Source organism: Crocodylus porosus, unplaced genomic scaffold (genome assembly GCF_001723895.1).
Source record: "Crocodylus porosus isolate Cpor-Errol unplaced genomic scaffold, CroPor_comp1, whole genome shotgun sequence".
In the NCBI taxonomy this organism is placed as follows: Eukaryota; Metazoa; Chordata; order Crocodylia; family Crocodylidae; genus Crocodylus; species Crocodylus porosus.
The window spans coordinates 24,459,150-24,473,419 of record NW_017728921.1 but is presented as its reverse complement, the minus strand read 5'-3'; the positions used below and the strand labels follow the sequence as shown (position 1 = coordinate 24,473,419).

Below are 14,270 nucleotides of genomic sequence, written 5' to 3'. Positions count from 1 at the left end.
TCCTTTGGGCAGTCAGTAGCTGGTCTGGAGCCTCTCACCTCCTGTGAGGATCTGTGATGATGCAAATTACCTTGAAACAAAGGCAGCAGCAGGATCTCAGTTTTCAGGTGGTTACAGTTGCTTCCTGCTTGGGAACATTTATATGAGGATGTATTCTTCATTCATAGAATTGGCCAGTACAAGCCCAGCACAGACATAGGATCTGCTGTTCCTAAAACATCTTGGCCAGGTGCCTACTCCTCTTCCTCAAAACTACCCAAGGCAAAGATCCCCTAACTCCAGTAAGCAGCCTGTTTTGTTCCCCTGCTGTTCTTACAGTCAGACTGTGAGGGTGAATAATATATACTGTAGAAGCACCAGGACCCCATTGCAGTAGGTGCAAACATATTATCCCTGCCCCAGAGATCTCACAATGACAGATAACAAACAGAAGATGGCACACGAGGAAAGAGTAAGACTATTTTGAGCACTGTAATGCACAATTTTTTTCAGGAGTTAGACCCTGACCCTACAGACACAAACATCCATACATAAATTTCCAAGTATGTGTGCCCCATTTAAAAGGTGTGCCCCATTTAAAAGTACTATTTCCATGAGTAATTACTGGGGCCTCTCCAAAGAGTTTGGCTGAACTGCAGCTATGGGGATGGAGGCCTCTGGCTCAGTGTTACATCCCCTGTATGCAGATAGGTGTCTTGCTTTCTTGTGGCCTAGTTCAGCTGACCTAGCACCTAGATGGATGCATGTCAGGATACCTGGGGCCACCGCTGGACAGGTGTCTGGGTACCAGAGAGAATCTGAAAGTGTTGGGACCTTTCTCCTGGTCACCCACAGTTCTGCCTTTTACACTCCTTATCTTTATTCTTCCCCTCCAGAAAACTACTTTTGCATTAACTCATATTTCATCCTTTCCACTTTGGAACTTAATCTCAAGAGTGGTTCTTCTGTCCCTTTGAAGAGCATCCTTGAGAGCAGCTCTTTTCATCCCGGAAGAGCCCTGGCCCTTGCTCTCACCAGGACCTTGGAGAGTCGCTCTGAGCATAAAGCCTCCCTGATGTAACTAGAATGTCTTGGATTTCAGGAGGGCTACATGAGGGATGGCAGCAGCCTCCTGCTCCTCCTTTTGCAAAGAACTTGTCACCAGCTTCCTGTATAGCTGCTAGATCAAGGACACAACTTTTTTTCTTATTCTATCATGAGGACAAAGACAATCTTCTAACCTAAGGCTTTGTCTGTATTTTGGAAGATCTCCAGTTCAGTCATTGTTGTGAAGTGACTGTGCTGGTACTGAAAAGGCTAGACAGCTTTGTGCTGATTGCCCAAGTTAGTCAAGGCATATCAATCCGGGTAAACCTCTTTGCAAACCTCTGACATGTCCTTGTCACCAAGGGGTTGGCAGTGGTGCAGCTACACAGATTGCTAGCCATAAATGGCTAAGCTGGACTATGTTCAAGCACATATGAGTCCTAGATCCAGTTGTAGTCAGCCCTCAGTCCACAACAATCCTGGAGATCTGGAAACAGGCAGAGCTGGATTCTTCCAGCAGCACAAAGGGCTTGAAAATGGCTAGTGAAGGATTCCCTGTGCACTGAGGAACTTCCTGTCAGTGGAAAATGGATGGACCTTCCAGGACCAGCCTCTTCCTATCCCTATCATAAAGGGAGAGGGCACAGCAGGGATAACCTTAGGGTAGGCTATGACCAGTACTAAAGCTCTGGCTGTCTTTACCAGATCAAAATCCCAACCTGATCCCACCTCCTGCTGCACCATGTGTTTTGGTGATGTTGTCTTGGAAGCAGAACCCTCTGGGAGGGCAGCTGCAGTCACCTCCCAGTGCTCTTGCTTACTTTCACACCTGCTTTTCTAGATCCTCTTCATTGCTGTGCTATGACCTCAGTCCCCAAGGGCAGCCCATAGAAAAAATCTGTGTGGCTATGTTTGTATTATAGAGCCCATTATAGGGACCCATCTGTAAATGTTCTGATACTTTCATTTCCAGCTTTCTCCATTAGGAGCTAGTTCTGAACAGCACACCAATGTCTATTGCACCAAAAGGAACAGTATCCCATGAAACCTTTCCAACCCAGACCTACAGCCATGATACTGGAGTTCCTTGCACAGTAGCAAAAGATCCTGCTGCCACTAGCAGATCTTGGGTCTTGCTCCAGTCACATGTCCATTTCCATCCTTTGTGAAGCCCATTTCCCCCCCCCCCCGGGAGATGACATATTACAGTCTAACAAGGAAAGTGGAGCATCCTCAAAGGCCAAACCCAAACTGAAGGTTACAGCTGGCCTGTGGAAAATTACCCCAGAGATCCTGGGGGTAAGTATGGTTCCCCTTCCTACTCATGGTGCAGCCACTAGCAAATTCCCATTGACCTCAGTGAGAGGCTGACCTGGCCCTCTGTGATAAGGGTTTTTTGCCCAAAGTGATTTTGACATTTTAAGTATATCAGCTGCCAGGAAATCTTGATTTGAAAGGTACTTTATGAATGACAGCTATGGTAAGAAATAATTTCCCATAACCACCAACAATGTTGCAACCCAGGTGAAGATAACACCCCCCACATGGATTTTACAATGTGGTGTCTTACCTCCATGGATCTAGCTCCACTGCACTTCTCTAAGTTTGCAGACTATAGTCACACTGGTGCAAGCATTTAACACACCTGCCCCTAATGTAATATCAATGGAGGGAGGTTTGAGGAGGGCTGACAAACTGCTCTGAGGTCATCTCTTTGGTCTCTCCATCTCATGGTAGATTTCACCCAGGTTGGTCCCCTGTGCTCCCTCAGAGCCACACGGCCATGGTCTGTCCCTGTGGAGGTCATTACAGAAGCTGAACCATGCCCTGTATTTTTCTCCCCCATATTTTTCAGCACTGGTTACTCTCCCTGCAGAAAACAAGTCTAGCTTCTCTCTCAGATTTGTTTCCCATTTAGGGCATTTTATTCCTCCACATTAAAAGCAGTTTAGGCTGAGGTAGGGTTGCAGGTGGACAATCAACCTAAAGGAGAGAGGATACTCAGAAAAAGAGAGACTCTAGCTGTAGAAAAAGAGAAAGCAACAAAAGACAGACAGGATGGTTCAAAAGCATGGTCCATCGCGTGCCTGGTGAATGAAAAGCACATCAAAGGAAGGTTTTGGTACAGAGGTGAGGTGAACGGGATGAGGCAGGAAGCGTGGCCTGGTGGTTAGAGCAGTAGCACAGAAGTGGGGGGACCATGATTCTAGTTCCCCTTTGCCACAGAATTCCCTGTCATTCCAAGCAGTAGCATAACTGGGCAGGGGGCAAGTGGGGCTCCTGCCCCAGGCACCAGCTTAGAGGGGGCACCAGAGTCACAAGCCCCCACATTGGGAGTACTTGCTATGGCAGACATAGCCCAGCACTGCCCAGCCATAGAAGCCAGGCAGCCCTGCATCCCATAGTGTATGGGGCTGCAGTAGAGGTGCTCCCAGCTGAGGGACAAGTTCACCACTTCCTGGCTGCATCAGCCCTACAGTACAGGCTCCCCAGGGTCTACCCCTGTAATGCAGGGGAAGGCGGCAGTCAGATCAACCCTTCCCCGATACATACATGGGACAAAGACTCCTTGGGAGCCAGGGACATTCTGATGCCCCCTGCTGAGCCTGCTCCTCAGCTCCAGCAATGTGAGCACCTGCTACCACAGTCACAGAAGCTGCCAGCAGTGTGTGGAGAGAGATGGGGAAGGTAAGTCTCTTTGGCCCCCAGTGGTTGGCAGTCTGCCCAGGGTGCTGCAGGAGCTTGCAGTGCTTCTGATCCCAGGAAGGTCCCTTGGCCACTGCATATCAATCTCAGTTTCCACATCTAAAATGAGGATAGTAGTTCTGCCCTGCTCCTGAACACTATGCTGCCCCACTCTGTCCTACTCCTGAACACTGCATTAGGGACATCATGGTTCTCTTGAAAAAAGAAAAGAGGCATACACACAGTGGAAGCTAGGGACAGTCCTCAAGGAGGACTATATAACAGTGATCTGCACCTGTAGGGAAATGATTAGGAAAGCTAAGGTGGTGACTAAGTTTAAGTTAGCCAAGGGAGTCAAGGACATTAAAAAGTCCTTCTTTAGGTATGTAGGGAGCAGAAGGAAAACAAATGGAAGCATGGGGCCATTGCTTAACACTTCGGGACAGCTGGTAACAGCCACTCAGGAAAAAACTGAACTCCTGAATGCCCACTTTGCTTTGGTAATTTCACCTGCAGAACCCCTGGCAAAACTCTTTCAAAAATCATGGCGCACAGGGGAGATGCCTGAGGATTGGAAAGGGCTTCAAGAAGGGGAAGAGGGAAGATCCGGGAAACTATAGGCCAGTCAGTCTAACCTCCATCCCAGGGAAAATCCTGGAAAAACTCATTGAAGAATCTATGTGCGATACGCTCGTTGAGGGTAAGATTCTGAACGACAGCCAGCATGACTTCATCATGGGTAGGTCTTGCCTTACCAGTCTCATCTCCTTCTACAAACAGGTATCTCGCCACCTGGACATGGGAGAGAAGGTTGACATTGTATACCTAGACTTCCAAAAGGCTTTTGATCTAGTATCCCACAAAACCCTTGTGAAAAAATTGGAAGATTGTGGACTTAACTGCTCAACAATTCAGTGGGTGACAAACTGGCTGCATGGTAGGACCCAGAGAATTCTCATGAATGGATCTGTCATTCTAGCGAGAAGTGGCCAGTGGTGTCCCTCAGGGGTCCGTGCTTGGACCTGTGCTTTTCAACATCTTTATCAATGATATGGATGTGGGGGTGAAAAGCTCACAGGCCAAGTTTGAGGACAACACCAAGTTATGGGGGAGCATGGTCATGCCAGAAGATAGGTTGCAGATATAGGCAGAGCTGGACAGGCTGGAGAGTTGGGAGGACTAGAACCAGATGAAGTTCAGCACTCAGAAATGTAAGGTGCTCCATCTAGGGGTAAACAATTCCCAACATACCTACAGGCTCGGTGGCAACAATATGACTTGTACCACAGCCAAAAGGGACCTCGGAGCAGTGATTGACTATTGCATGAACATGAGCCGGCAGCGTGATGTGGTGGCCAGCAGGACAAACAACATGCCAGCATGTATTAACTGTTGCATCCTATGCAAAACTAAGGAAGTGATACTTCCACTGTACTCTGCACTGGTGAGACCACAGCTGGAGTACTGCATCCAGTTCTGGACACTGAACATGGAAAAACTTGAAAGGGTCCAAAGAAAAGCCACCCGTATGATCAGGGGCTTGCAAGACAAGCCATATGAGGAGAGACTGAGAGACCTGGGCCTCTTCAGCCTACAGAAGAGAAGGCTGAGAGGGAACTTGGTTCTGGTTTATCACTACATCAGGGGAGTACATCAAGAACTTGGTGAACAGCTGTTCACCAGGGCTCCCCTGGGAAAGACCAGGAGCAATGGAGACAAAATCCTGGAAGGCCGTTTCAGGCTTAATTCCAGGAAAAACTCCTTCACAGTCAGGGTGTCCAGACTGTGGAATAAACTCCCTCCAGTGGTGGTGCAGTCACTGTGAGAGCCCGGAGGGCACTCACCGGGGACGTATCCCGGGCCAGGGACATGAACCACCTCACATGGCAACGTCTATTCTACGGCGAGAACTCCCGATCTGCACCAGCTCAGCTTTACCTCTGCGTCAGGTGAGGCGAACTGGGGCCAATCCGCAGTGTGGGCTATATCTGGAGGCCAGGGGAGGACCCAAGGGAGGGTTGAAGTAGCAGGGGTGAGTAGCCGAGGAACCAGAAGTGTGGATAAGCCACTGGGCTGAGGCTTAAGAGGCGGTGGCACCCTCACCACAGGAGTGAAGCGGAGGGTGGAAGAGATCAGGCACAGGAGGGGAATCCGGGGATAGCCCCTGGGAACATCAGAGGCGGGGGAACTGCCCGCTGCGAGTTTTTTTTTAATCTTTTTCTTTTCTTTTTGCCTCCCATGGATGTCCCCCAGCTGGTCGGAGAGTCTGGACCGAGGCCAGGCACCTGCCCAAGAGAAAAGGGGAGCAGGCCCCCCCCAAAGCCTTCACAGCTGAGGCAGGGCAGGCAAGATCCCGAGCTGTGAAGACTGTGTCCGCCCCAGCTGATTACATCTGAGGGAATCCTCTGCCACTCGAGCAGCACTTGCCAGTAATGAGGCTCCCTGCAGCACAATTTGAAAGTCTTGGGAAAGCGACCCGGGCGGGGAAAGTGGATTGTGGAAGAGTCTGGGTTAGTGGCTCCCAGCTGGTCCTTCCTTCACTCTTGGATTTGGGCCCCAGGGTACGGGGCAGCCCCTTGTGACTAAGCTGGGCAGGAGACAGGCAGTCACCACCTCCCTTTTATAGATCTCTTATATCATCAAAGTTGTGGCAGGCGGGAAAAGAAGGGGCATCAGTTCTCATCCAGCTCAGCCATAGGACCACAGCCACCCTGAGGGGCCGGTGAATGTCAGCAGGACGTTGGGGCATATGCCTTTACACGGTGACCGCCCAACAGTCACCTGCCCTGGAAATCTTCAAAAGGAGACTGAACAGTCACCTTGCTAGGGTCACTTGACCCTAGCTGTCTTTTCCTGCCTAGTGCGGGGGACTGGACCCGATAATCTACAAGGTCTCTTCCTGTCTCTAGCAACCTATTAATCTATTAGGATAAATGTGTTAAGGATTATGAAGTGCTTTTATATTATAGAAATGGAGGCCAGGTCAATGCCTAAATTAGAAAGACATACTATATTCACATGGGTGAAGTTCCACAGCAGCTTAAGTGTTTGTAGGGTTGGGTGTTTGAGGGGCCCAGAATATTGCATGTCTTTATCTAGGTGAACAGTCTTCCAGAAGTTAACAGGACTATGCATGTGCTTCCAGTTAAGCGTGTTCCCAAGTGTTTGCACTTTGATCATACCTCTTAGGACCCTCTGATTGTAAATTCCCTGGAGCAGGGTCAGCGGGTGACATCCTGGTTGTAAAGCTCTCATTTGTTTTAATGGTGCCAGGATTCCACCCTAGACTTCTATTTATGGCACAGTGTTGAGCAGAGGCTCACTGCTTGACTGTTAACCAGCTAATAAGAATTATATCCATAAAGTGAATGTGACCAGCTCATTTAATCATCCAGGTTGGAAGAAACATGCAAAATTGACAGCAAAAATTAACCTAAAAACCTCTTCCCAATTGAATAATCTAAGGTCTCTTTGTAAAATCAAGGGTCTTTTTGGTGGTGAAAGGGGAGGGAAAGGGGAGGGTTTCATATTAACAGTGCTCTTTCAGTAAAAGTTTGTCTTTCCATTATTTCTTTCCTAATATCACTCACTCACTGGAGAATTAGAAAGGCTTCTTGTAAAGTCCTTTGAAAATAGAATCACATATACTCTCTGTTGGGTGACCTGGTATTCTTGTGATCTCTGCTATTGGTTTTGTCTAGTGCCCCCATCTTACAAAGGAGAGCTGTGTATGTGAACCCCTATGACTGCAGCAATCCCCATCATAACTGCTGGTGGTCTGTACAGCAGCTGGGCCTCCTTGGGTAGTTTTCTTGGTGGAATAAGGCCTTAGAGTGTAAGGGCACATTTTTAAAGTATTTAGGTGGTTAATTCCCATGATTTCAATAGGAGTTGCAGCCTAAATACCTTTAAGAAGCTGTTCTTAAGGACTGTGGTAGAGGGAGGGTCATTTACTAGGAGCCTGTACAAAGCCTAGCATGCAGGAGGTCAGATTTGCTTGGGTTCTTTAGCTGCTACCACAACATAAATACAAAACATTAAAATCTTGCTAGCAATAAATGAATGAACTTCCATAATGGCTAGTACCTCTTTAGTTGTTTTTCTTTTTGATGTACAAAGAAAGCCAGAAAAACATTTTCTATTTATTTTTTAGACAGCTAAAGGACAATTCTGCTTTTCTTTTGGTTTTTATTTTATAAATTGAGATCCTTTCTAGCCGTTACTTTCCCTAGAGCAGAGCTGTCCAACCGGCATCCTGCAGACCAAATCCAGCCCAAAAAGGGTTACTCGGTGGCCCCTGGGTTTCCACCTAGCTGCTACTGCTTCCATTACTCTGGTTGCGGTGGTTGTGGCTGGGGGTCTTTGGAACAGGGAAGCATGGAGGGTGGCACAGTTTGTTCAGTTTGCTGCCTGTGCAACAGCATCAGAGGTTGAGGCTTGGGCAGGGCGGGGCATGGCAGGGGTATCACCAGTGCAGTGGTGGCTGTGGCAGTGGGAGGCCCTTGGTACTTAATTTGGCCATGGGGTTACATGCGGTGGGGGTCCCAGAGAGCTCATGCAGCCTGGGGCCTGTGACATGTACAGCCCCCAGTTACTCTGAAGTTGGACAGCTTTGTCCTAGAGGACTGTATGGATTTGTGGAAAACTGTTAGAATTATGGAATCACAAGCACCTGGGAAGAAAAATCTCCATTTCTCTGAGTTAAGAAGAGAAACTATTTTAATTTATAGCATTTATAACGCAAATGTTTAATAAAAGCAGTTGAGAGAAAAGCTCTTGTTAAATAATAACTCCCACCCTTCTGTAAGAACTGAGTAAAGAGCAGAGATCTTTTGGGGAGCTAAGTTAGGGAAGAAAAGACTCTATATACTCTTATTATTTCTAAGGCATAAAAGTAAGAGGAAAATAAAGCTGAAAAGCTTTTATCTATCATAAAGAAGCAAATAACAGCCCAAGACCATTTCTTTTTCTTTCTCCTGGTAGGTCACCTCTAAATTAATTCTGTTTGGCACTGAGAGTTTATGCTTTACAATAATACTTAATATGCTGTGTTCCATGTGCCTCCTAGTACAAAATCTCATGTAGGTTTTAAAGCAAAAGTACTTGGCAGGAAACCAGGACGAAGCATTGCTGCTTGCACTCTTCATTAAAGAGTTCCTCTCTGAGCCCACAAGTCACCTGTAACCATGGCCCCCATTAAGTGACACAGGAACAGCTCAATCTGTTACCATAGGCATGGTTTCAAAATTACAAATGGAAGCTCAAGCCTCATTCTGCACATTCTGCACTGAGAGGACCAGCAAGGAAAGGTGAGTCATGAAAGCTTTTCATGGCTTTGACTTTCCTTGAATTTCTAAATTTAGTCTGTCTGACAATTCAGAGGATGTGGAACAAGTTAGAGGCCTAAAGAAGCAGATGCATTTGGAGCTCTTTGGTTGCTGGGTTTTAATAGAGTTTTCTGTCACAGGCAATAGACTCAGTAGCCTTAGGCCAGCCAGGGATGGAATTTCCTTGCACTCAGAAGAATGCACCTAGTGATCTTAGTTTCATATCCTGCCTATTCCTACACTGTCCCCATGTACTGAGATTTAATCAAACTCCCTGTATCATGGGGAGATTCATTCAACTGTTACCTCTTGGGGGCAAAGAGTTCAGAATCTGCAGAGTGCTTAGCACTGTGGAGCCCTGGATCAGAACAAACTCCAAGGGTCACAATTCAAGTAATAAATGAGTTGGAACTTCCAGCTGCTAGGACAGATATGGTATTTGTAGGGCTTGTACCTAGTGGAATAGAGGATGCTTACAGTACTGTTAGCCTCTTTAGTTGACTTATAACAACTATATACATGCATAAGAGACTGACTTGGTCCACCTGGCTCATTAGCTGTGTCTCCATTTGCCTCCTGTTCCTCCATACAACAGACTCTGATAACTTTGATTCCCACTTCAAAGTTACTATTTGTCATTACAACTGAGATTCAGAGCTTTGCACTTCTGGGACTGTATTGTCAGTTTGTGAGGGTTAGAAGTTAGCATTGCATGACTGTTTTTCACAGCAGAAGCAACACAGTTGAATGAATAAAGGTCTGTAGTGCTAGCTGCAGAGGGAGTTGACTGGGTTAAGATCAACGATAGCAAAGAGCAGAGAAAGTCTGGGGCCTCGGCTGCTGCTTTGGTCTGCATAGGTTGAAAGGGCCAGGAGTTTGTCAGTTTTGATTGGGCAGAAATGCTGGCTTTCCAGGGCAGCTTGTTACCGAACTGTGCTCTAAGTCAGTGTTTCTCAATCTGTGGGTCATCATGACCCAAAAGTGGGTTGCAAGAACTTATGAAAGGGCTGTGAACAAACTTTAAAAATGAGAAAGAAGTGGGAAACCGTGGCTTTTTCCTTGCAGGCTGGCAGAGTTCAGGGTTGCTTGCCCTCCTAACCCCATGCCCCACACACTGTGGGGCTGGGGCCTGGGGACAGAAGGCAGCAGGTTGGGAGAGGCACTGTGTTGAGACTGATTATTGATGTTTACAGATGGGTCCTGGTGAAAAAAAAGGTTGAGAACCACTGCCCTAAGTGGCCAAGCCAAGGTAGGCCTGACACTCAACTTCACAGCATTTTATAGGATCAGAGCAAATTAAGGCTGTAAAGGACCTTGTAAGATCATCTAGTCCAGACCCCTGCTCAAGGCAGGATCATCCCTGTGCATCCAACCTGCTTTTGAAAGTTTCTAAGGATCAAGTCCACAATGTCTCTAGGTAGCCTGTTCCAATGCCCGACCACTCTTCAACCTAAATTTCTCCTACTGCAGTTTGAGACCATTGCTAGTCCTGTCCCCTATGGCCAGAAGCCTATCTCCACGTTCTCTGCAATCACCCTGCAGGTAACTGAAGATAGTTATCAAAGCACCCTTCAGTCTCCTCTTCCCCGACCTATATAACTCTAGCTCTTCCAGCCTTTCCTCCTAAGTCTCGTTTTTCAGGTCCCTGATCATTTCTGCTGCCCTGTGCTGAACTCCTTCCAACCCGCCCACATCCTGCGTGGAGTGCGGGGCCCAAACCTGGACAGGACACTCCAGGTGAGGCCTCGCCAGTGCTGAATACAGCAGAAGAATCGCTTCCCTTGATTTGCAAGGGATGCTCTTGTTTATACAGCCCAAGATGCTGCTGCCTTTGTTTTGTTTGGGGTGTTTTGGGGCAACAAGGGCAAGCCGTTGGCTCCTATTCAGCGTAGGGTCCGCCACAACTGCCAGGTCCTTCTTGCAGCCCGGACAGTCATCCCCAGCCCGGATCTGCGCTGCCGCCTGCCCGCGCCAGGGCAGTGGACAACAGCCCACCCAAGGGTCGCCCCCTTGCTAGGCCAGGCCGAGCCGGGCCCCAGGGCAGACCAGGTCCTTTCCCCCTTCCCGGGGCGGTGCACAAACAAGCCCCCCGGCCCGCCCAGTGCTCCCGCGCGGCAGCAGCCGGGCCCCGCGCCGCTCCCACAGGCCGGGCGGCGGGAGCCCCCATCCACGGGGAGCCGGAGAGTGGGCCGCCCTCACCCAATCAGGAACCAGCCCTGCTCGGCGGCCTCTCAACCGCCCTTGCTGAAGAGGCGGGGCCGGAGCGCAGGAGTGGCAGCCAGGCTCGGTTACTCGGAGCGCGGCCAGCTCCGGGGGTGGGAGCGTACGGAACTTGCAATTGGCTGAGCGCCCCTCCAGGAAGGCGGGAGGAAGGAGCGCCCCGCCTCCCCGGGTCGCTGGACCAATGGGGGGGAGCGGTGGGGTTAGGCTGCGCCGGCAGCAGCGACGGGAGGTTAGTGGGGCAGGGAGCGGCGGTTCCGGCCCGGCCCGGCCCGGCCCGGCCCGGCGTTGCCCCTCCCCCTTGCCATGTCGCCCTCGCGGCCCGGCCCCCTGCGGCCCCGCGCCCGGGGCTGATCCGCCCCGCCCTCCCCGAGCCGGGCGCGGCAGAGCCTGCCATGGCCGGGGCCATCGCGTCCCGCATGAGCTTCAGCTCGCTGAAGAGGAAGCAACCCAAGACCTTCACGGTGCGCATCGTCACCATGGACGCCGAGATGGAGTTCAGCTGCGAGGTAGCGGGCCCGGCCCGTCCCGCCCTGCCGGGGGTGCGCGGAGTGGGCCGCCTCGGTGGGGAGCGCCCCCGGCCCCGGCCCGGCCCTTCCGGCTCTGCCCCTGCTGCGGGCACGGAGGCGAGCGGGGCAGGCGGAGCTGTCCCGGCGCCTCTGGCTGGGTGCGGACTGGGGCGGCCTCCTGCCCGCTTTGGGGCTCTCCCTGCATCCTGCGCCCACTTTGACCTGCCCCCAGAGCCTGCGCGGTGGCTCCCCGGTTGAGAAGCACTGCTCCAGCACGCGTGCTTGGCCGAAGTGGTTTGGGTAGTGATGATCCCGCCTCGAGCAGGGGGCTGGGCTAGATGAGTTCATGAGTTCCCTCCCAGCCCTGCGGGCCTATGAGTTTGGTGCTGCTAGGTCCAGAGTTGTTCCTAGTGGCCGTGGGCATCCCCGCATCGGTGCGCTGCATCGGTTTTGAGGAGCAAGCGCAATTGTTCCATCCTTGTCTACAAACAGTGCATTAATTTGAATGCGCTCAAACGTGCTCCCAGCCCACAGTCTCCAGACCAAGCGTGAGAGGTCAGGAAGTACAATACTTAAATGGTGGTGTTGGCTATGCAGCCCTGGAAGATGTTAGGCAGGCCCTCGCAGAGCCCCTTGTGGTATCTTGCCCCTAGAGTGTGTGTTGGAGGTTTGTGGACTAGCACGTTGTATACAATATGTGCTGGCCACAGGCCTGCATGGTACAAGTGGAGCCCGTCGGGCATGGCCTGCACACAGTGCTAGGGCTGGAGCCAGCATGTGTGCTGCACACAACGGGTGGGACCAGTCTGGGGCATATGCTTCCTGCACCATGTGTTGCTGGACTGGCCATGCACACTGGATCCATGGCTGGTCTGGATTGAGCCATAGCTTAGCTGTAGCATGCGGGTCTGGGCTAGCATAGGTGCCATATACAGCATGTACCCTTGACTGGTTCTGTGCGCTGCATGCTTTGTGGGGTTTGTCTGGGGCATGTGCTGTATGAGATTGGCCTTGAGTGCTGGATCTCAGGCCGGTCTGGTGTGGGCCTGTAGACCAGCCCCAAATGCCAAATTTGGTACAGGGCCCTTCCCCGTTATGATGCGGGGATTCAGTCAGGCCATTGATATTCCTAAATGCTATGTTGTAACTTGGGTGATCTTTTTTTGTATGATATTTTAGGATTACAACATTCATAGATTAATATCTAAATTTGATAACCATTTGACTGCTTCAGGGGTAGCTGCATGGATTGATTTTTCTTCTTTTTTTTTTTTTAGGTTGCCATTAAAAGATTTAATTGGGCAATCATTTATAATGTGTTGTACTGTGTGAAAAATCACACCACAATTGCAACCCAGATTCTTTAATTCTCTATTTATGGGGTAGGTGTCCACATTTTCCATTAAGTGTCTAGATGTGATTGAGGGAGAACCAAATCTTTCTGAATAGGTCAAATCCTGGCTGGAGAATTGCAGGGTTGTTGACTATGTATTTCTGTGGCAAGTTGGTATTCACCCAGGCATCCCTCCATTGTTTTTTGGTGCTCGTTATCACCATAGAACTTCTTGGTGTCTTTCCAGAAGCATTTTCACGGTGGTGGTAAAGTTGTCTCTCAGTGAGGGAGGTTCCTAGAAGCAATTCTTCAGTGAGTCCCTTAGCCAGAGTAAAGGATTGGCTCTTCTGGAATATTGCTGCACATTCATAGATTTCATAGATTTTCAGGGTCAGGACCTCAGCCTCAGGCAGTGAAATTGTGTGTCAAAATAATCACTGAAAATATTGCAAAAGGACTGAACATCAGCTCTGGGTCACCAGTAATGCAGGTACTCCATTTTCTCCTAGTACTTAGAGGTGATCTTCTTGCAAACCTACTGTGCACAGTAGGTGAATGGAAAGCTGTGAACAAATATGAGTAATATTAATTTTTGCAATGCTGAGCAGCAGACTCTCTGAATGACTGCTTGGGGGTATGAAAGGATGAACTTTTAGGCTAAGTAGTTAAGAGCCTGAGGCTGAATCCATTCAGTCTTTGCAGGTTAGTTGAAGTTGCGTAGATTGAATCAATAAGCAACTGAATGGATATTCATTTTGATTTTGGAAATGCAGCCGCATGCCTGCAGTGGCCTAGGTCAGAAGCCAAGGGGTGCTAGAGCACACCTCCCTGGTCAGCAGTAACAGATAGCTTGGGCCAAGGCTGTCTTGCTCTCCCTATGTGGGGTGGGAGTTTGTTTCGTAGTTTCTAGGGTCAGAAGGGACCTGAGCAGATCATCAAGTCTGACCCCCTGCCATGGCAGGAAAGAGTACTGGGGTCAAACGACCCCCAGGGTAGGAGCCAGCACCACTTCTCTTGGAAGTTGGTTCCAGATCCTAGCCGCCCTGACAGTGAAGTAGCGCCTCCTCATGTCTAGCCTTAATCTATCCTCTGCCAGCTTGTGACCGTTATTCCTGGTCACTCCTGGCAGTGCTCGGGGGAACAGGGACTCCCCCAATGCCTGCTGGTCCC

General features: G+C 49.8%; 1 protein-coding gene across 5 annotated transcripts in view; it reads left to right on the top strand.

Annotated features, from left to right (window-relative positions):
* The first annotated feature begins 11,494 nt into the window (after positions 1-11,494).
* The window catches only part of NF2 (neurofibromin 2), a 71,290-nt gene continuing 68,514 nt past the window's right edge, over positions 11,495-14,270 (top strand). For 2 of the 5 annotated variants that reach the window (XM_019539305.1, XM_019539304.1), the window contains exon 1: positions 11,495-11,767. In XM_019539305.1, the coding sequence (XP_019394850.1) occupies positions 11,654-11,767 (114 nt within the window). In that variant the 5' untranslated portion in view covers positions 11,495-11,653. Of the gene's footprint in view, positions 11,768-13,053; positions 13,150-14,270 lie in introns of those variants that run through there. The other 3 variants (XM_019539303.1, XM_019539302.1, XM_019539306.1) reach the window with 2 other exon arrangements.